The sequence below is a fragment of the Vanessa atalanta genome, chromosome 22 (assembly GCF_905147765.1).
Source record: "Vanessa atalanta chromosome 22, ilVanAtal1.2, whole genome shotgun sequence".
NCBI classification, from domain to species: domain Eukaryota; kingdom Metazoa; phylum Arthropoda; class Insecta; order Lepidoptera; family Nymphalidae; genus Vanessa; species Vanessa atalanta.
Window position 1 is genome coordinate 1,521,032 of NC_061892.1, and position 22,968 is coordinate 1,543,999.

Genomic DNA, 22,968 nt, shown 5'->3' on the forward strand with positions numbered 1-22,968 from the left:
TTGCTCATAGCTCTCCTATATACACTATAGATAGTTTTTAATAATGTGCCACTTTATATGTATATATAGAATAGGAGTTATGTGATTTGTTATGATTAATCCCCTGCTCAAATCACGCAAGTTTCGTCAATCCTTATGTACATTTTAATTTGAGTTTTGATGTGCAATAGAGCCGAGATGGCCCAGTGGTTAGAACGCGTGCATCCTAACCGATGATTTCGGGTTCAAACCCAGGCAGGCACCACTGAAATTTCATGTGCTTAATTTGTGTTTATAATTCATCTCGTGCTCGGCGGTGAAGGAAAACATCGTGAGGAAACCTGCATGTGTCTAATTTCAACGAAATTCAGCCACATGTGTATTCCGCCAACCCGCATTGGAGCGTGGTGGAATATGCTCCAAACCTTCTCCTCAAAGGGAGAGGAGGCCTTTATCCCAGCAGTGGGACATTTACGGGCTGATTATGTGCAATAGAGAATAAATTCAAAAATAACTCTGCCAATTATGTATTGGCATAACAACGTGTCTTAGTGTTTCTCACGCAGCGACACATCCAGATACCTTGGCTACCGGCTTATGTGTGATTATTACCAACCAATATTATTGTGCTGGCCGTCTTCGACATGGTCCAGAAAGCGCATCAGCGGTCCTTCCCTTGCTAATATTACGTTCTATGTTATGTTTGAAGTAATCAATAATATGTTGATATTAATTAGACATTTCTGTGCATAAGTATATAATTGAAAGCATTTATTATTCTCATCTAATAGTATACCTTATAGAATAATACTATAAGAAAGAACAGAACACGTGTTCGCCTATCACCGAGGTTTACCTTTTGATGAGAAGTTTGGGTGCTTCGGACATACTATTTGTGAGTCATCGAAATGTAGTTTTTTTTTTTTTAATTAATTACTATTGTTTTAAAGGTATTCTTACTTCTGATGAGTAAGACTTTTATTATTAATTCATACAATACAATACCACAAAGTTAGTATACATTCACAGGTATTAAAGATCCTAACAATATTGTAAGAAGTAACTTTGTTATAAAATTCGTTACGGATTCACACGAAAACTCATAATTCGATTTTTATAGAATGTCTATATTATATTAGTTTATAGTTTTGAGTGCCTTGTTTGTCTAGTGGCTAGATATTAGGCTACAGATTCCTGGATTCGAGCAGATGGTCGATAAAAAAAAAAGTGTTTTTCAAAAAAAATCTCAGCCTCAACTCGGAGTATGGAGATTGGAAGTGTGTCGTGGAAATAATATGAAACCGTTCGGATATGCGGTACCATCGGATTAAGAGGGTGAGGGAATAAATTGTGCACCTGCGTTGCGCACATACCTTTGCTCTATAATATGTGCGTTGTTGACTAACCTCCCTTGAAAATAGAACGTGTCTGTCTGAGTTTCTTTCGCCGGTTTGTCTCAGGTCAACCCTGACCTTCGATAAGAAAATACCCATTTTTACCTTTCGGAAGAGAAAATACCCATTTTCTCTTCTGAAATCGTGGTAGTATTTAATTTGACTATGAATAAGTAAGTGTAATGCTTCTATATTGAAGAAAGGAATTTGAGTTTCAGTATAAAATAGGAAAGGAGTAATTAAAAAAAATATTTATTCTTTTACAAATATGATGTGTATATATGAAACATTAACAACTATATATTAAATATTAGGAGAAAGAAAAGATCACTTAAAGAAGAAAATATGCTCCAATCTTTTAAGAATGCTATTTCTTTACATTCTGGTCCAATCGTTTAGATTTATAAAGTATCTTATTCTTCATATAATGTTAGTTCTTTTTTTATATTATTATAAAAGAATAGACAGACTGGAAAAATAACCATCATGGCAAGTGGTCACCACTGGCTGTAGATAACACCACGGTATGAAATTTTAACAATCTAACGCCTCCTCAATACACCACACACTATTTCGAACTAACAAGTTGTATTTCTTGTGCCTGTAAATAGCACTTGAAACAAACAGCAAATTTCCCCCTCCCTGACATGTGAGCCACGAGGCCGGTCAAAACTTGTAGTATATAAAATTTATTTTAATAACAATTACAGTGATGGTTAATATTGTATGAAAAAAAAATCAATTTCTTTCGTTTTCCAAATAAGCATCAATCCATGGTCGATATTTTTCCACATCAGTGAACACGACGTAATGCTTCGGATCACATATCGGTTGATCTGTTCTTGCAACTGTCACAGACACGATACCACGGACGTACCAAGCACCAGTTGTGACTAAATTCGGATCGTGATTTTTGTCAGCAACGAAAACCTGGAAGGCGCTACCGCTATCACCATTGCATGCAGATGTACCTATAACAAAAGAAGAGTGAGATTTGGCTTCAAGACAGTAGACTTTGAAACTGTGGCGTGGTAGTTTGTTTGAATGCGCTAATCTTAGAATCTTTAATCACATTTTTTGGAATATGAAATATAATTATTCAGAAAAGTGTAATTTATATACAATCCTCACGTGATCAGAATGAGACGCTCGTCGAGACGAAATTTCGATCGTAATAAATCACATTTATTTTTGAAATATTATGATTGTCAAATTATTTTATCGATTTATGAGCGAAGAGGGATTTTTTAAATCAATCCCGAGGGAGTTCTGTGTAGCAAATCTATTTTTACTTAATATGTTTATAACTAAAAGAGAAATATCAAAATATAAGCTTATGTTTGCGTTACCATTGTGATATCCAGCGCAGAATTTATTGCCATTTAGAACATTTGCGTAAAATAGAGGATGACTCTTAATGCATGCGTTTTCTGACACCATGGGTATCTTCGCTTGTCGCAACTGGCGCGTTAAAGCATCTTTACTGTCATATCCCCAACCTACAATCTAAAATATGGAACAAATGTAATATCGCATTTCAAACGTTATCCATTTTATGGGACGTCCTCAAAAATAAATCTGACAATTTTTTATAATACAATTTATTATCCATAATTTTGTTAAGGTCAAGTTCATTCCAAACAGATAGTACTTTTTTATCAATAAGTGTAATCGTTCTTTATTTATTCGACATTATTATTACCATATTACTTAACTTACTGTTCCAAAGACTTGTCCTGTTTCCAAATGATCATCTCGGTTGCTATCAGCGTTGCTGAACCACAGACAAGCAGGTTGTACATAATCAGTAAATATGGCTTCAGATTTAAATTTAAGTAGAGAAATGTCATTATTTAGATTCATATAGTTAAATTTTTCATGAACAATTACTTTGTGAACCTGAAAATTAACGACAGTAAAAATAGTATGGGTGCTACCATTCAGTATGCCCTGATCTGTGAATACTGTAAACACTTAAACAGGTGCAATTTCTAATCAAGATTTATATATATATATATATATAAATATATTTATATATTTATATATATATATAAATATATTTATATATATATATATATATTTATATATATATATATACATGACGTTTTATTTTTATAAATAAAAAAGCTTATGTCTTTCCTTGGAGTTCAAGCTTACTTAATACTAAATATCTTTTTAATTTCTGTTCGGGCTTATAGCCGTGAAAAAACACTCAGATAGAGTTAATTTTGCGTATATAATATTAGTATAGATTGTCCAATCTTGACTAGCGTGGTTAATATTCGTCCTCATAGTCCAGGTCTATAAAGCCATAAATTACAACCTGAGTTCAGGTACAGAACCAATAAAATTGCTGCTTCACGAGGCAAGAAACTATAACTATTACTATATACCAAATTCACGCTTCGACTGCTAATTTCTTTTCAGAAAAATCCAATAACATATACTTGATTAGCTAAACCTGTGATATAAAAAGCGGAGCTTATGATTTGTAGTCTCTCCATTGCCACTAAGCCAACAGGGCAGTTATGATACAATAAACAAAGACCTAAAAATCCCAAAACAATACGCCGACATTCATCTAAATAGAATACAACGTCATTAGTCTTATCGCAAAGTATTGTTGGCAAATTTAAGGAAAACCACACCAGAACCAAAATACCATAATTAAATTAACATGACACATTAAACTGAAACGTATCTATGACTATTTTCAACCACAGGATAGATGAATACAAATAACAGACTATGTTTTATTAAAAATAAAGGTATGTTAATCAGGAACTGTCCTAGTGTGAAGTAACAAAGCTATTAGCAAATCGCATTAAATATTGGTATAAATAGAAGAATTGTTTATATTTCCTCTCTACTACTACTACTACTCGTTCCTCGATTGGGATAGTGTATAAGAAATGTTAGTATCGAAGTGGCGAACATTATTGTCAAAAAAAATCTTCCTAGTTCGCATTAGACCATTAAATAGTTAAAATTATTTAAAAAGTTAAATAAATGAATTCGATAAAATTTAAATTTCGAACATAACAAATAAGAAAATAACTTGCACTTCATACAACAGCTATTATTTGATTTATAAAAAACAGACAGATTGAAGAATAGGCTACCCGATGTTAAGTAGACACTGTCCATACATACTGGCACTGTAAGGAATATTCATGAACACTTACACCGACAATATATAATGTCTCTTGTACGTCTAGTGGCTGACTAGACTGACCCACTCATTCTTCAACAATCATTCAATAATAATAAGTATTGCTTTTTGACGGTGAAATATCTGGTGAGCAGGTGACAAAGCCTATAACCAAGTGGCTACTAAGATTGGCTATTTCTTCCCGCTTATCCTTCAGGTTTTGAAGCGAAACACGAGAATAGGCATGCCGTGGTCGTGCATGCTGCCCTCGTGATCTTAGCGGATGAAGTAGATTAGTAAATCAGGTACATACCGCTCGTTCTTGTGTTCCAGCATCGCCTCCAATCAGATTATACTTTCCAAGAACAATATTTAGGTCACCCGGTCGAAGTGGAACTCCTCTCATAGTGACACAATGACCAGCTGAAATAATAATAAGAAAAATATATATCAAGTTGAATGTTCCGATGACCACAATTAACTCCAATTCCCAGATGTTTTTTAACAATTTCTTACATAGGTATTTCATTCCCAGTCCCAGCCGTGTTTTTTTATTATTAAAAATAGGTAAGCAAGCTGGCATATAAATATTGGCACGTTAATAAATATTAACCGTCCGTTACATCCCAAACATGTCACCAATCTTGGGAACTAAGATGTTATATTTTTGGCGTGTGTCAAACTCAAACTTCAAACCGAGACAACGAGAGTTGGTGCCAGGCGGTCTCGCACAAACACTACCACCAGTGAACCAACATTTATGTTATAATTATTGTCTATCAAAATTATTAAACTAAAAATTATTAATTAATAATAGAAAAAAAAGATTTTAAGAGAACTTAATATTAAAGAACTACTTACCTGATAATAAGTAATTTTTAGAGATCAATGTTCCGCCACAGATATATTGCAAAACTTTATTACTAAGCCTGAAAATTGCCGCGTGCCACGGCCAATCCCCAGGCTTAGTACTAGTTCCTTCGACTATCAACTCCGTGTGATCTATCTTCCGATGTCCACAATTCCTCTGTGGACCCTTATCCAATGTTTCTGCTATGTATCCTTCGAGGTATCCCTTATATAATTTTACATATTAGATTTGACTATTAAGATAATTAACTAGAAATTAAATTAAATCAAAATATATTACAGAAGAAAAGGTGAAGCACTTTTGCATCATCAGTTTACAGTATCGTTTTAAATGTAAAGATATCACTTTTTCGTAATGTAGATTTTATTGAGATGAACTAGCAAGAAATGTTGTTGTTATTCATTGCAAATAATAAATAAAATACAATTAAATTTAACACTAAAGAAATTTAAATTATAGAAGAATGATGAAACTGACGGCTAAATAATTTAATGTCAATTCAAAATTAAGAAAAGTAACACTTAACACCATTTCAATGGTATATAATACGGATTTAAATTTTGGATACTAAAAAAATATTTATGTCTTCTCTAATAAAAGAATTAAGTGTCGTTTCTACTTTCAGGACCTTAAGATACTTTTGGTTTTAATGTAAGAAGAATATTAAATTGATTAAATTACCACATTTGGTTGATTGCAGACTTCTTCACCGTTTATAGTTAAACTATCAAAATAAGGATTTGTTCCTGGAACGACGCCTTTCACAATAAATCCAAATCCCATGAGTTCGGAAACAAAAGTTAACGTTAGGGATTCGTTGCTACCCACAAATATTTTTGTAAGCGTTCCATTTTTATTCTAAAATTGTAAAAATAAAATTCAATTGAGAATACACATAAACTTATTGAGCGGACGGGAAAATAAACGACCTGATGGGGAGTGGTCACCAACGGCCATTGGTAAGCAATATTATTCATTCCTTACATTTCCAATGTCCACTAACCCTGGAAACTAATTTATGCCTGAAGACTGACTCACTTCTATATTTTAGTACTGCTGTTTGGCGGTAGAATATATGATGATGGCACCTACTCGAACGGCCTTGCATAATACCCTTACACTTAAAAAACTCTCAAAAAGCCTTTTCACAAATCTGATCCAACGCTAGATAAACAAGTGGCAGAATTCCATCCGATGCAAGCAGGTTCCTCATGAGGTTTTTCTTTACCAGTGAGCACAAACAAGTACATAATCTTAGGTGCTTTGTAGTTCTAAGAAGCTAGCACATTTAGTGCTTGCTTCTACATGCCAGATCAAAAGTTAAATATATATAAAACAGCTATGCTCATCTACTTTTGTTTATTATAATCAAAATAAAAATATTGTATATTCAAGTAGGCTCATAAAAGCAATTTTGAATCATCGTGTTACACTGTTGAATTAAATTTAAAGCAATTATTGTATAGGAGATAACTTTCTCTGAAACGAGCTGCGTCTTTCGACAGGCTTTATATACATACAGATGAAAAAAGAAAACTTACTTTCTCGTGTCTATGCATAATGTTCACGTCCGAATCAAAAGCCATTTCTATTACAGAATTTGCTGGAAAATATCTATTCATCAGGACATAATACCTATTTTTTTCCCTTGGTGGCAAGCCAGGGTCAAACCAAGTTACAATTTCCTTGGAATCCTGACAAGGATATTCAACGAGCAATGGGCTCCCAACTGGATCGAAGTCACTTTCATCGGCTTCCACTTTCAATAGAATAAATATTAAAACACATACTAGTTTAATCATAATTTTTAATGTTATTAAACTAATTGGTAATAATTTTGAATATTAAAAATATATTTTATTACTAAACGTTGTATATGTTTACACGTCTCAATTACAATTGAACAATTAACCAATTACCACAATACCCGAAGCTGTGGAAAACACGTTAGGCTACGAACATATTAGATACGATAAAATATATAAACGTAATATACTGGAGTGCCTAGAGCGTCAAAATCATACAAAACTAGGACTTTTGTTACAGTGGATGAAAAAAAAAAAGTAATGTTTAGCTCATAACATAAATAAAAAAGGTTCCTATTGAAAATTTGTGCTTTTGTTTTAATAAAAAAAAAAAAAGTATGAGGCCTTTTTGGCTGTGAAATGATTTTTTATATCAAAATTAAGTTAATGTATATTTTTCTACGAGCATAATAAGTGGAAAAGTGGAGTAATTCAACGATAATCGAAAAAAAGTAACATTTAAAAATAAAATTTTGGTATATTTAGGCATTTAACGTCATTGATCTGTATCAAATATTATCTTCCACTTCAGTATTTTAATGGTAGGTGAAGTATTCGGGCAACTATTTCCATTGCACTGTAAACATGCTACAATACAATATAAACCATTCTTCCGACATCCACTAATATCCCAATTTAAATTAAATATTTACATACATAAAGTATTTTTGAGGTATGACTTACAAACCAATAACTAAATCGATAAAGATTGATTGACAATAGATGTTGGATACTTGATGCAAGATGATGGGTAATGCAGCAGTTCAAACTAGTTTTTTAACGGATTTAATCGCGTATATTAATTATTTTATTTTAACATCCCGACGTTTCGAGCACTTTGCAGTGTTCGTGGTCACGGGCAGTCTGCCCGTGACCACGAACAAATTAAATCCGTTAAAAAACTAGTTTTATTTCAATGTGTAATAATCGCGAAAATCTAAGACAGCAGCAGTTCAAGTTCGACAAAAAATTAACTTAAATAAAAATTATTATGTATTTGCCAATATTTCACAATCAAGTTTCATCACTTTTTTAATGGAAATTTAATCTTGCGCTTTTGAAAATTCGGTTCTTAATGGGGTTACGATCGTAAATAAGGATGAGAATTTCCTATCTTGTTGCTTCCTCGGGGCTTATGATTATGAATTTAAACTAAAAAACTATACATTCAGCGTTTTGAAAATTTGTCAACTAAGGATAAAACTTGTGTAGATTGTTATTTTCGATTCATTGCAGATATTGAATCTGTTTTCAGTTAGTTGTAGAGTCGTCTGGGCTCTTTTATATTCTTGGACTTAGAAATTCCTTTCGAGGTGTTAAGTTGGAATACTTATATAATATAATACTAAAGAATAATATAATACTTATAGAATATTTGCGTTTCAATATATTTACAACACTATTATGTATATTTACAAGTTATTGCGCCAGGGTTCCTATTCTGCAAATAATTTTAGCTATGTCGATTCATAAATTCAATTTTTTTTATAAAATATCAATACTTGTTGAACTTTCAAGCAGGATATATTGTATAAAATTAATTGTATTTAAAGGACAACATTTTTGTATTTGAAACCTTGGAAAAGAGTATTTACTGTATTCAGTAATTACTCTTACGAACGGGCAAGAAATATCTTGCCTGTTCTTCTTGGTAGAATTTACATTTCGAACCACCGATAGCTTTGCATTTACAGCTCCGTAAAATGAGGATTCAAAATTGCTTGTAAAAAAACAATATTACTTAGGAATATTTTGATTTGCAGACAATTTTTTTTTTTTGTTAACAAAGTTAATGGAATAGTTTACCGTGACTGGGGTGAAATAAAGGGTTACCCAAAAAAACTTTAATAGTTATCCTACCTGACTCTTATCGTATCCAGCTCGAAGGACTAAAAAATATAATACCCTAACATCAACCATACACCTGATAAATAAAATATAGAAATAAATGAGATAGTTTTTTTTTTAATTTATATTTCAACCAAATTATGAAGACAACATGACAGAATAATGAAGGACACTTCCTCATAAGTTTCATCAGTGATTGGTGCAATGTCTCTTAGTTGGCATATTCCAGAAGTTGTCATTGAATAATTAATTAGACTATGCATGATCCTTGTAACCTAATATGTACTCGTCCAGGTAACCCTAGAATAAAGGAGAAATTTACAATGAAATTATTACGTAATACAAATCATAAATTACTTATAAGTTATTACTTCGAATAAAGACTGTAACGAAGTATCAAGTATCAATGAATTCGTTGTAAAACATATCAATTTAAAAATATATATACATTGACTTTGATATGTACAAAATTTCCAACAAGTGTCCTATTTGTATGTAAGTTTTGTTATTATAAATTAAGAAATAGATACAATTTATCTTACATGTAATGGTTGACTGCAGAATTCGTGACCGTTTATATTCAGGCTCGTAATGTAAGGTACTCTGGAAAATGGTATTCCTATAATCCTTAAACCGATATCATCGTGATCTTTGAAAAAGCGAATTTGGTAGTTTTTGTCATTTCTGAAAACTCTTGCATAATCCTTGTCATTCTGAAAATAATTTTCAATGTGATAAAAATAAAAAAAATCCAATTAATTTCGTTTTGTAATAAGCTGGCACGAATAATTGCATAGAAAAACGTTTTACTTACCAGAGTAACGTTTGCATATGCGTCAAGGGTTATTTCAATCCTAGATTGAGTTCTAAAATCATGAGTAATGTAAACTCCATATTGGTTCTCGTCTTCTGGTGCCAGACCTGGTTCATATGACACTACGATATGATCTGATCCAATACAAGGATGAACATGGATAAGTGGATTTCCTGAAACTATCTCGGTATAATCACACTTTGCGTTTATAATAAAAACGACTAAAGTCAATGTCATCCATTTCATCATTTTAACTATTAAAATACTGATCCAACGAAATCTTAACACCAGCTCAATCTGCAAGCATCAAGGAAAATATTTAAAAATAATTTATAATTATTTATATATGATACATTGATTCTATAATAATACACTATAAGTTTTATACTGAAGTAACCAAAAAATTTTTTTTTTATTTTAATTCAAAACTTGAAAAACTACTTCGCCTAAACAATGAGATAATCAATCAAAGGTTAACTATGTCAAACACGTATGTTGTATGTTAAGAACACCGTACCGTGTGATGTAGACTGCGTTACTGAGAGATGAGCACTCAATATTCCGCGTATATATGAAAATTAATTATAATATTTGCTCTACTAACAGTTTTTGAGCAAAGTATTTGCTTTGTTTTTTACATAAATTATGTAATGGTTTTTTACCTTGAAACAATTATGTGTTTGGTAACTAGCAAGTATAGTATGTAGTCAATTCTTATTTGAGAATCATTATAATCGATCAAATTTTTTGACAAAATGTATCGTAGGCTGCATGTTTCCATTTTTAGTTAAACAATAGAAAAAATCCATTTTATAAACTTTCCAAGCGGATGCTATGCAACATCAAAAAGATCCAATAAAGTTTTCATGTTTTCATTCGAATCAGCAGTTTTTTGCACAAAAATATACAACAGTATAATCTCTACTGATGGCAATTTTTAGTTTATTTTTACCCAGTCTATTGGTCTTCATTATTTATTAGCCAACTCTGTTAATATATATATAAACTTTGCCGTGCCGTTTGTTTAATACTCACAACAAGTAAGTTCTTAAGTAAGTTAGTTTTCTTAAGCAAGTTCTGAAGTTTGACGACCTCCGTGGTCGAGTAGTGTGTACGCCGGTTTTCATGGGTACGCCACTCCGAGGTCCCGGGTTCGATTCCCGGCCGAGTCGATGTAGAAAAAGTTCATTAGTTTTCTAATATTGTCTTGGGTCTGGGTGCTTGTGGTACCATCGTTACTTTTGATTATATATATTCTTTATTTCCATACCACAAACTTATTAACACAAAGGCTTAAATAAAAAAAATAGATAAATTTCATTCTTATTCTCAGTTTGACAGAGATTTTTTTCTTGATAGTAAAAGATACAGGGGTCATAAGGATTCGCTCGACAGATTCGAATTTTAGAAGAGATATCAGCTCCCCATTTAGCTTTTTTATTTATATTTGGAAGGCTTGCGCGAATATAAATAATCAATTTCCTCATCTTAATAATCTTTTATCCATAGATATTGGTACTGCAAAAAGCAAAAACTGGTTACACCAAATCAACTTAATACCTATATTAAAAGTCAAGTGCCTATGATTCTCAAATATCCATCGATAAACGTTAAAAAACGTGATATTTGTACATATTATAAAATTCTATGCCATTACTTATTTTTGGTCGTATAATATTTGTTATAAAAGCGTATGCATTATTATCCCGTGACACAACCTAACCTCAAGTATACTTTTGATTTTATTAATGTACATTGTCAAATATATGACGACCTCCGTGGTCGAGTCGTGTGTACATCGGTTTTCATGGGTACGCTACTCTGAGGTCCCGGGTTATTTTCACAGCCGAGTCGATGTCGAAAAAGTTCATTAGTTTTCTATGTTGTCTTGGGTCTGGGTATTTGGGGTACCGTCGTTACTTCTGATTTTCCATAAAACAAGTGCTTTAGCTACTCACATTGGGATCAGAGTAATGTTTGTGATGTTGTCCAATATTTATTTACTTATGTATAAATTAAATCTTAATTATTTTTCAATAACAAAACTACATAACATTACAATCACTTATTGTTAATATAATATAATAATATCTTGACTTAATACAAACTCATTAGCTATTTTATACATATTAATAAGTCCTCAAAATAAAGCTTATTTATGTCGATTTTATGTAGTATTGTAATTTGTTTTAATTCGCCTTTAAAATGTTGAAATAATTATGTTTTTTTTTCATATTTAAACAGAAAATCGTCAATCTACTTGCGCTTTAAAAATTAAAAGACACTAGATCAATGTCTTACAAATATATGTCAATAATAAAAGAATGAAATGAGTATACTATAAACCTGAAAATTAATCTTAAATGTCTTTTTTTTTTTTATTATTTATATTTTTTAATTAATAATAAGTAAATAGTCGAAGAAAATTATAGAATTTAAAGATATAGCTTAGTGCATTAAAATAGTTGACTTGTAACTTGAAATAATGTATCAGTAGGAAATAAAAGGCGTTTTATTTTATTCATATAGAGTCCGTTATGAAGACATTTTTGTATAAAACTTAACAATTTAAAAAATTTCCATATGGTTCTTCAATTGACTTAATAAAGAAGTTGGAAATCAAGTGAGGACGGCACAGTAAGTACTCTGACGCGAAATCTTCTTGCTAATGATTTTACAGATGTTCTGATTGTCAACTACATTACATTAAATAGGACTATTTTTATTTTTTTTCACCCTTCAAACCAGAACACCACAATAAATAGTGCTATTTAATGTATTGGATACATGCTATCTACCTAGACGGACTTACACATAACCATACCACCAAATAAAAGTACTCTATTGCCATTTTTCAGTGTATCTGTTTTATTTGTGGTGTATAAAATAAGTATTTTAGGATCTAAAAAACTTGCAGTTATTACTAATGTAAGCTATAACAGCCACAAATATAAAACCAGTTTTAAAAGGACTATACCATGTAACTGCATACAGCAACTTGTGTATGATAACATAAAGGCAAAAACCGGTCTAGTGACTGTTTCCAAAATGATCACGTACATGGTGATACTCAATTCCAATAGCTAGAGAAGATATATAAATTAAAGACTATAACCTTAATTTGTCAAGGTGAGCTATAAACTAGCTATAATATACGACTGACTTCTGAGATAGTCAATTTAAGGATATTTCTCACATTTAATGTTTGGGCGTCTGTTGGAATTCTAATTGTAGGCAAAGGTTGTTTGAACTTTATTATGAAAGAACGTTCGATCAGTCCTTTTATTACATTAACTTTGTCAGTGTCTCATCTAAATTATTTAAATTCAAATAACGTGGTTAATTAATAATTACGAAACTTGACTCTTCCAGAGTCAAAAATAACATGAATATTGAAGCTAAGATATTTTTTTCTTCGGATTTTAAGCTAAAATATCTGTTGAGTGGGTGCTACTTACACAGGCCCAATCACCAATTGAAAGCTAATTCTTTGAAAAACGAATACTTTCCTTTCTAAAAGACTGATGTATACAAAATTTGATAGTAAATTAACTTGATGGTAGGGCTTTGTGCAGGGTAGGTTTTAATTATATTAAATTCTACTTCAACTTTCAACAAACAGCGATAATAAGTATTGTTGTGTTCCAGGTGAAAGGGACATTAGTCAGTGTTAATACAAGGGACATTTTATTTTTATTTATAGTAGGACAACCAACAGTAGATACAATATCACATCAAAAATAAAAAAAATACATTTCAAAATTATCTAGGCAAATGTTCTACTATTTAGAGGTAGTCTCGCCATGTACTATCACATTGGACAATATGTATTAGAAATATAAATTAAACATGACTAATGATTAGAGATAAGAATGTAAGAATGAACGTAGTAATGAATATAAATAAAATTATTTATTTTTCGATTTAATTGAGAGCTATCGTGACATATGTCTAAATCTTTTATTTGATTACTTAGATTTTTTTTTACCAATTGCTTTTTATATAATATTAAAATAAAATAAATAAATAGTATCTAGTTTTCGAGGTTTTCAATTAAACTATGTTCGTAAATTCGTCTTGTGTGAAAATTCGTCGGAGATATAAAATAAAAAATGATTTAGTACTTGAAATGCCGAACGATATATCATCCCTATTTAAACGAAATGGTTTGTTTTACATTACATTCAAGACAATTCCTTGAATTCACACACGCTAAGTAAGATTACTTATTCATCTGTCAACGAAGTATCGAACAATGTACTGATTGTCCACGTGCAGTTATTTTATTAATATTAAACATAATGACAATATAATATCTTGTCTACTATCTTTTCTACAGTTTTATAGTATGATTATAATTTTATAAAGTCATGTATGCGGCGGATTTTATACCTAAAACACGAAGCTAGTTGCGCCACGATCACGGAGGCAACGAGTTATCTCGTGCATTACTATCGTATACGGAAAAACATTTCGAATATTGTGCTTTTGTGAATATTTTTAAAGAAAATCAGCATTTATATGACAAAGGTAAGAGTTTTGTTAACACAATTATTAGAATTACTATAAACAATCAAACGAAAGTAGGCTTTAATACGAATTAATGTGAAATCAATAATATTTACTAACTATACATCTAAATACTATATCGCTCTTTGTTGCGTAATCATCAAAGATTATTCGAGAAACTGTCTTAAATAACTAAATAAAATAATTACTCTAATGTTTCATTTGATCCTAAATAGTTTTTTATTGTCGTATCACTAGAAATAGACAAACTCAAAGTCAAACTAAAATTCCTTTATTCAATATAGAAGCATCACACTTACTTATTAATAGTCAAATTAAACACTACCACCGGTTCGGAAGGTGTACTATCAATCATAAACTTACTAATTGCATAACCTGGTGTGCGATTTTTGAAATTTGGCAACTGAAGCATTTTGAACGCTTTCTGGGATCCTGTTGTAGAACCGTATACATTGCCCCACAAAAGAGTTACTGACTCTCTGCAGTCGAGTAACAGGAGTAATAAGTTTGTGTTTGTTCCTTGTACCAAGTCTATGAGAATCACATTTTCTCATAAAATCATTAATATTTTTCCGTACATACAAAACATTACAGAATATATATTAAGAAGCAACAGTTTATATCTTGATATCTATTAATTTATACCTTAATGATTCTTTAACAGGCGGCAAAGCCTAGGAGAAGGCCTAGGTCACGCTATACCTACTCATAGTCCAAAACCCGAAAAGTGAGGAAGAAAATAACCTTATTATTATTAATGATAAATGTATATATAAAAGAATATAATATATTTTAATTGTTTTTTTTTCAGATTCTGGAATCATAAATATGGATGCGAAATTCCTTTACGTCTTCATAACACTTTTAGTAAATGTAATTGGTGATAATGATTCAGGATGGGCGTTTGTTGGTAATCCACTACTAGCTGCTTATCCCTGTAATGATTCAACAGATATAACTATTTCTTTTGAACCAGGACTGCCTCCAGAAGAGGAAAATACTTACTTTGTCAATATAAGGAAGAAATTTCCCTCATCCAGCAAAATAGTATTAAAATTTGACACAGAAGCGAGCGTTACATTGGTAAATTCACCATATCTGTTCATTTTTTTTTATACACTCTCACCTGATGGAAAGTGACTACCACCGCTCATAGACATCTGCAACACTGGGGGGCTTGCAGATGCGTTTCCAGCCTTTAAGGAAGGAGTACGCCCTTCTCTGGGAGGTTCCCAAGTCGTATCGGTTCAGAAAAACAGCCGGCCAAGGCTGGTTCCACAGAGCGGTTGTGATGACATTCTTTGATTTAAAATGTATCGTTGATTTTTATTTACATGTTAACTAACCCTTATTTCTCCAATTTATCTATAATTCATTATAATATATTATTCCATTTTATTTATGGTAACTGATATATCCGACTTGTGTCACTATTTTGGGCGTGATTACAAGAAAACTTAAAAGTAAGTTTTGAATAAAACGTTTGTGTGATAATATTGCTATTGAAGTTGCCATATATGTACTTTTTCACAATAAATTTAAGTTCAACATAATTTTTATTAAAATAAATGAAGCTGAATAGGTCGCAATTTTTTGTGACATTACAACTGAGTTTACCTTGACCCGTGTGTTTGAGGTGTACCAAAATAATAATACTAGAAGTTAGAGGTGTGATTTTATGATAATCAGGATTACTTGCCCTTAAAACTTATTACAAGCAACAAATTGGTTGCCTTTATTCAAGAAATAAGACACTAGATATTGGTACGAAAAATTGGTACATTTTAAATGTAAAAACTGTTAAGAACCTGTTGGTTTTTTTGTGTGTTGTGTGTTCTATGTGCTTTAGTATTTAATATATGCGTAAGAGTTAAGTCTTGCACTTTCATACAATAAAATAATTATTAATCCATTTTGGAACATATGTCACCTTTCTTGTGCGCCATTTCACACGGTTTTGCGCTCACCACATTCATTGAAAATAGGAAGATCTGACGTAGTAAAGAGTTTGAAATGTATATTAATTAAGGTTAAAGAGTATGCATGGGACACTGTGTCCAAATTATTTTTTAAATCAACTGTTGCCAAATGAGCTTCGTGATGAAACATAGATTATTTCTTATAAGTTAAAAATATAGCTTAGAAGTAATGATAAATGATGAATAAAAACTAGGAATTTTACTGAAGAATTACATATTTTATTTACGCACATTTTATTTAAATTGATATGGAAGAAATTCTGAAGAAAATTAGAATTACTAGGTATTAAAATTAAACAGCTGTTAAATTATCTAATATTTTGAAATTTAAAAAGGGGATGGAAAATGGTGTCGAAGCGAAGATTGGTTGAAACTTTATCATAATTTTTTTTTTTCACAGTTTGATGCAAGTTTTGCAAGAATAACTGCAAGTAAATATGAAAGCAATACATTCAATATACATTTTTACAAGCCAAGTAATCATATTAGTTTTACTGTCAAAGGTTTGAGACAAGGAACAGTTCCTTACTTTAAAAGTGTCAATATTAATACTCAAGAATACTGCAATAAACCTCTTGTGGTAAGTAATATGTAATATTTATTTGAAGCTTTGGAGCGAATTCCGCCACGCAGCTCAAATACGGATCAGTGGATTCACATGACCGACCGACGAAATTCAAATGATTTTTAATGTGCAAGCTATCTAAGATGATATAATATTTCTAAAATATAAGTTATAAATTTTTGATAAATGTACTTGTGTCGTTTCATGACTTTAAATGTTTTTATGTACTTCAACATTTGAACGACAATTAACAAAAATCAACGTGACAGTCCTACAAAAAAGTGTAATCTTCAGAGATCATTCATCATTTGACGGAACCGATAATATGCCATATTATAAATGTTTAATTTTTTTTTTTGATCCGTCTACTTGGTAACCTAATCTTAAGGTCATCTATTCTCGTAGTCATGGAACACATTAAAAAAATCTGTGTAATTAAAAGGATCATGATACTTTAGATCCTATAGTCAGTAGGGCATTAACGGTTGTAAGAAATGGTTCATAATGGTTTCAGTGTCAGCTTGGACAAATGTTCCCACTTAACATTTTTTAATATTTACTTCTCTGTTTTCCTAAATAATATAGCAAAACATTATATTTCTAGGGATACTTAGATCGGTACATAGAAGGTCACCGTGGTCACGCTGAAAGTCCAATTACAGGACCAATGACGAATTGTGGAAGACGTAAAATAGAACACACTGAGCTGATTGTCAGCGGGGCACCAACGAAACCTGGAGACTGGCCATGGCATGTAGCTTTATATAAACTCGACCGTTCATCTATAAAATACATTTGCGGTGGCACCCTGATCTCTGAGCACTTCGTATTGACAGGTAGTAAGAGCTCAATAATGAGCGTTAGTATATATTATAATTCATCAGCCTCCTGCCCTTATCCCAATTTTATTTGGGGTTGGCCCAGCATGCCTTCTTATTTCATACTTCTCTATCTGACGTCACACATGATGTCATCACAAGTAACATTCTTTCCAGCCATATCGCCTTTACACATTCCATCCATCGTTTTTTTAGCCGTCTCCTTTCTCAATATCCATCCACGTCCATGCTTAAGACAATATGGTCCTCATTCCTCCACGTTATATGCCCATACCGTTCCGTGATGGTCCCGGATTAGAATAGGACCTCCCCCAATCTATCCGTGGGTGTCGTAGAGGCGACTAAGTATATTTAAGGCCTAGTGCATACTGCACACCTGCTCTTTGGACTACCCGCTCGGTGGCAGGTATACCACCACAATAGTATTCCCAAGGAGGGTTGGTGTCAGGCAGGCGGCCAAACACTTAAGCTAAAACCTTAGCATATGAATAGATAGAACCAGTATATGTTATTATTATATACATCAATTATATATAATTTATTGGTTATGCGGTTTTACACTCGCAAAATTTATAAAACATCACCTAGCACACAAATACACCCCCAATTTTACCTTCTACAGGGTTGAATTAAAAACATAGCCCATGCCCGTTACTCAAACTATGTCCATATCAAATTTAATCTAAATTAGTTCAGCACTTTAAGCAAAGTAAAGGTAACAGACAGAGTTGCTTTCGCATTTATTATATTAGTAGAGATATTACTTGGTAGGGCTTTGTGCGAGCCCGTCTGGGTAGGTACCACCCACTCATCAGATATTATACCGCCAAAAAACAGTACTCAGTATTGTTGTGATCCGGTTTGAAGGGTGAGTGAGCTAGTGTTACTACAGGCACAAGGGACAGAACTTCATAGTTCCAAAGGTTGGTGGGGCATTGGTGATGTAAGGAATGGTTAATATTTCTTGCAACGCCATTGTCTATGGGCGGTGGTGACCACTTACCATCAGGTGGCCCATATGCTCGTCCGTCAACCTATGCCATAAAAAAAGATATGTTGTCATCTAAAATTTCAGTTGAATATAAAATTAATATTTGTCCTTTTTTTGTATTTACAGATATTAGTAATTACAGATATTAATTATTAGTTCTTGCATATTGCATTATGGTCTCGTGTCAATTTCTCGTGTCTCTATAAGCTGAAATAAATAAAAAATATCGTAATGATATTAATTTAATCTACATTAACGCATTCGTATTAACGAAATCGGTAAATGTTACCACAATATCCATAATTCATTCAATTAATAACAGATTAAATTAAAATAAAAGAACACATATTTATTGTTTTTTTTTTAAATTAGGTATTACGATACTTTACTTTATCATTTTAATTGTAGTATCGTAATTCCAAGTCATGCAAATTCAAAGAAAGGGTTACCTTAACAAATACATAAATAAATTATAATTTTCGAAGTACTAAGATGTCCTTAGATTAAACGCTTTCTTTTAACGCTTTACAGCTGCACATTGTGCGACTTCGAGAGGCGTAAAGCTGTTACCAGAAGTACTGAGCGTCGTCCTTGGAAAATTCAATTTAATCGGAGGCGATGTTGGAACTCAAGAAAGAGAAGTATGTTATTGTAAGATAATAAAGTGTGGTTTTTTTATTCTACAAATTCGATTGTGAAAATATATATGACGAAGAAGTTCCTCCAGGGTTATTTTTAAAAAGCGTGACGTCAGCATTGCTGACGTCACTTTCACAAACATGATCTTGATGGCTCATTTTGCAATTAAATAATAAAACTATTTCAGCAAAATAATAGGTTTATTCAACAATCGATCAGGACACAACGTTCGTCTGAACAGTCCGACGGCTCGAATGAGAATGAACCCCGAGCAACCGTCGCACTGCTTTTTATAGCAAACATCATAATAACAATACAAATTAATTAGAAATAACTTGATTAAATAATCAACGACATATACAAGATTTCATTTAACTCGCAATGTTTTTAGTTAATTTGTTCTGACTAAATCTTGCAAATCAAATGTATATTAATCCATTGAACTTTACAATAAATCATTTTTGAATCGTCAATCTGCTGCTCTCCGAATCAGAGGTAGAGTTGAAACTCTATCTAATTTGGAGAGCAGCCAGAGAGTATAGTTGCTCTTTCCAAATAATCAGATTTACAATTATGTCTTCACAAATATTGTGTGTTAGAATTCGAGCCTAAATAGAGGCGTATTTTTCCAAAAAGTATTCTTTTAATAAATAATAAGATTTATTCATTAATTTATTTTAAATACAATTATTGCATTTGTGCCATAATAAATTGATTATATTTTCCGGTATCGGTATTATATATGCGTTTTTGTTGAACTTCAGAGTTGAATTCACATATTGATTCGTTTCCTCAATGTTGTTGTTGTCCAATCTTGTTTTTATAAATGTTTATTTACAATTCATTTACTATTGGTAAAAATTAGGCAATGATTTTTTGTGACTTGAGATAAATATCAGCGCATTGGAGGTCCCCGCTACCGGGAGGGCAAAATGATGAAGACACTCTTATGCCTTCGCTTTACCTATTCTGCTGATTCTCCCTACTCCCTAGCACGCATGGCATGAAATTTAACATGTTTAATGCGAACTTTAAATTGATTAATATAAGTTTCTCTCTTCTTCTAATTGCCATTAAATTATAGCGTTTTTCTTGATTTCGTACCATCAGGTTCATCAAATAATCCTGCATGACAAGTTTGACTACAGGCATCTCGACCACGACATTGCTTTGATCAAATTGAAAACAGAAGCTGTTTTTACTGATTACGTCCAACCAGCCTGCTTATGGTACGACAAAGCTCAGGAGAAATTACCGACTAATGAAGTTTTAGGCACTGTAAGTATATTTTGCTCGCAATACTCGCAATGCTGCATAGTTTCAAATCCCAAGTCGACCGGTTCTTCAGATCGTCTTAGTCGAAGTATTTTAAAAATAAATGTTATAATTGATTTATTATTATACATATGTTCGACTATAAACCTTTAAGCCTATGACTATAACCCTCATTTAAAATCATCTCGCAAATTAATCGAAATAGTAGGATTAAAGAATCGTTATGGTTTTTCAAAAAAAATAATGTTCGGGGTTATATTTTACAACACAATTTGTGTGCTTGGGCCAATAAAAATATTTTTGCCTTTTATACGCTTCCACCAGAACTAGCGTTTGAAGATTCGTGCAAAAGATTTAATAAATGACATTATGTATTTTTTATAGATCGTGGGATGGGGATTCGATATTAGCGATTCGTTATCACATCAGCTAAATCAAGCTTCAATGCCGATTGTATCAGAGAACACCTGCATAAAGAGCAATCCTCTCTTCTACGCAACTGTCCTCAACGAAAATAAATTCTGTGCTGGTTCTGGAAATGGTAAGTCTAGACTTCTATAAAGAAATATTAATAAGCATAAACACTTTATATAAAGAGCCGAGATGGCCCAGCGGTTAGAACGCGTGCATCTTAACCGATGATTTCGAGTTCAAACCCAGGCAAACACAACTGAATTTTCATTTGCTTAATTTGTGTTTATAATTCATCTCGTGCTCAGCGGTGAAGGAAAACATCGTGAGGAAACCTGCATGTGTCTAATTTCAACGAAATTCTGCCACATGTGTATTCCACCAACCTGCATTGGATTAGCGCGGTGGAATATGCTCCAAAACCTTTTCCTCAAAGGGAGAGAAGGCCTTAGCCCAGCAGTGAGAAATTTACAGGCTGCTAATGTAATAAACACTTTTGAAGAATCCGATTTTAAATGTGAAGACCATTTGAGTCTTTCATCGATCTTTCGTGTCTGCGTGTTTATGTTCATTCCTATTTATATTCCTCATTCTATCTTATTTACTATTATAATATATATATATTGTACGTATATTGAATTTACAGGAACATCTGCGTGTAATGGTGATAGTGGGAGCGCTTTCCAAGTATTTGTACCAGATGTAGCAAAGGATACAAATAAAACTAACGGAGCCTGGTTCGTTCGAGGCATCGTCTCACTCACCGTGTCAAGGACCGACGTAGCGATATGTAATCCGGAATACTTTGTAGTGTTTACTGATGTAGGAAAATACATACATTGGATAAATAAATATATCTAAATATTAAGTCATGAATCAATTAATATGATTTTGGAAGTAAATATTAAATTCAAATGCTCTTAAGGAGAAAATTAAAAAATTGTAGTGCAAAAATTGTAAAATTTTCTTTTATTTTGTGCAAATTAAATCGAGTTCAAAGTCAAAAATAAAATATTAAATGTAAACTACATCATATTTGGTTGTGAGTTGTGTTTGATCAAACACATAAAAGAATAAAATTTCTCTACATAAAATAGTCACGAAATGCCCTGTACTCTTTACATTTTTTTGATTTGCGGTCATAATACTTTTAATTATTGAAAAAAAAAACTTGGATAGTCCATAATAAATCTGCTTTTAGAGATTTTTCTCAAAACCATTTTGTTTTATTTTTATAACAATTTTCAGCTTTTAGCGCTTTTTTTTTTTGTCTTTCCGCCCAAAACTATACCTACTGTCGCATGTCACCCATCCTTTAAAGTAAATGTCAAAATCATTACTATAAGATATAATAATATAAGAAGGTTCAACTTAGTTTATTCAGTGTCAAAAATCTACAACAGGTTCGAAAATAAGCCTGATCGGCGTTTTATTTCTTTCGAACATTTAAAAATTATTATAAATTACATTATCTAAATATTTTTTTTAGATGAAATAGCCTAGAAGTTCTTGTTTCAGATAATTGTTTGTCTAAAAATTAATCAGTTTTATTATAAGTATCCAAAGCACCAAGCGCACAAACTTTGACTTGAATATATTATTATTAAATTTTACAATTGAATATTTATGAACCTTTTCTGAGATTCTAATTGTAATAGTGTAATATAAATTGTTCCAAAAAACAGTTATTAACCCTAAGTAAAGTTGTTCCTGAAACATAATGCTTTCCCATTTGTAGTTAGATTAGTTTTTACACATCTAACGTTCGGAGTCGTGAATTTAATAAGTTTTGTCTTATTAACATTTAACAGTAAGTTATTATCAAAAAATCGATGTACTATTTCAGAGTTAGCATTGTTTACTTTCATATATCGAGA

At 31.8% G+C, this 22,968-nt stretch overlaps 3 protein-coding genes across 4 annotated transcripts; 1 reads left to right on the forward strand and 2 right to left on the reverse strand.

The window, feature by feature from the left end:
- Positions 1-1,652: 1,652 nt before the first annotated feature.
- On the reverse strand, positions 1,653-7,294 carry LOC125072626 (chymotrypsin-like elastase family member 2A). The gene is made up of 7 exons (XM_047683266.1): positions 6,937-7,294; positions 6,077-6,253; positions 5,386-5,599; positions 4,838-4,947; positions 3,093-3,272; positions 2,723-2,879; positions 1,653-2,344 (listed from the first exon to the last, which is right to left on the reverse strand). The coding sequence occupies exons 1-7, from the start codon at positions 7,195-7,197 to the stop codon at positions 2,112-2,114; spliced, it is 1,332 nt and encodes a 443-aa protein (XP_047539222.1). The 5' UTR covers positions 7,198-7,294; the 3' UTR covers positions 1,653-2,111.
- A 1,838-nt stretch (positions 7,295-9,132) lies between these two features.
- Positions 9,133-10,403, reverse strand: LOC125072629. The gene is made up of 4 exons (XM_047683270.1): positions 10,378-10,403; positions 9,863-10,155; positions 9,591-9,761; positions 9,133-9,348 (listed from the first exon to the last, which is right to left on the reverse strand). The coding sequence occupies exons 2-4, from the start codon at positions 10,109-10,111 to the stop codon at positions 9,304-9,306; spliced, it is 465 nt and encodes a 154-aa protein (XP_047539226.1). The 5' UTR covers positions 10,112-10,155; positions 10,378-10,403; the 3' UTR covers positions 9,133-9,303.
- A 3,831-nt stretch (positions 10,404-14,234) lies between these two features.
- Positions 14,235-22,294, forward strand: LOC125072628 (elastase-1-like). 2 transcript variants are annotated; one of them, XM_047683269.1, is made up of 9 exons: positions 14,235-14,392; positions 15,057-15,119; positions 15,204-15,475; positions 16,772-16,951; positions 17,541-17,772; positions 19,298-19,407; positions 20,516-20,683; positions 21,065-21,221; positions 21,738-22,294. In XM_047683269.1, exons 3-9 carry the CDS (start codon positions 15,221-15,223, stop codon positions 21,950-21,952), a joined length of 1,317 nt encoding a protein of 438 aa, XP_047539225.1. In that variant the 5' UTR covers positions 14,235-14,392; positions 15,057-15,119; positions 15,204-15,220; the 3' UTR covers positions 21,953-22,294. The 2 variants fall into 2 exon arrangements, with proteins under 2 accessions (XP_047539225.1, XP_047539224.1); XM_047683268.1 differs by lacking the exon at positions 15,057-15,119 and having other exon boundaries at positions 14,236-14,392; positions 21,738-22,293.
- The last annotated feature ends 674 nt before the right edge of the window (positions 22,295-22,968 follow it).

What these genes read in the sequence shown, in the direction of transcription:
- LOC125072626 (XM_047683266.1), bottom strand. Translation starts at nt 7,197, where the DNA reads ATGATTAAACTAGTATGTGTTTTAATATTTATTCTATTGAAAGTGGAA. An exon ending in TTATGCATAGACACGAGAAA is followed by an intron (nt 6,254 to 6,936) that starts GTAAGTTTTCTT and finishes TTACAATTTTAG; the next exon opens with AATAAAAATGGAACGCTTAC. An exon ending in TCTGCAATCAACCAAATGTG is followed by an intron (nt 5,600 to 6,076) that starts GTAATTTAATCA and finishes AAATTATATAAG; the next exon opens with GGATACCTCGAAGGATACAT.
- LOC125072629 (XM_047683270.1), bottom strand. Translation starts at nt 10,111, where the DNA reads ATGATGAAATGGATGACATTGACTTTAGTCGTTTTTATTATAAACGCA. An exon ending in CATATGCAAACGTTACTCTG is followed by an intron (nt 9,762 to 9,862) that starts GTAAGTAAAACG and finishes AATTATTTTCAG; the next exon opens with AATGACAAGGATTATGCAAG. An exon ending in TCTGCAGTCAACCATTACAT is followed by an intron (nt 9,349 to 9,590) that starts GTAAGATAAATT and finishes CCTTTATTCTAG; the next exon opens with GGTTACCTGGACGAGTACAT.
- LOC125072628 (XM_047683269.1), top strand. Translation starts at nt 15,221, where the DNA reads ATGGATGCGAAATTCCTTTACGTCTTCATAACACTTTTAGTAAATGTA. An exon ending in CAGAAGCGAGCGTTACATTG is followed by an intron (nt 15,476 to 16,771) that starts GTAAATTCACCA and finishes TTTTTTTCACAG; the next exon opens with TTTGATGCAAGTTTTGCAAG. An exon ending in TGAGCACTTCGTATTGACAG is followed by an intron (nt 17,773 to 19,297) that starts GTAGTAAGAGCT and finishes AACGCTTTACAG; the next exon opens with CTGCACATTGTGCGACTTCG.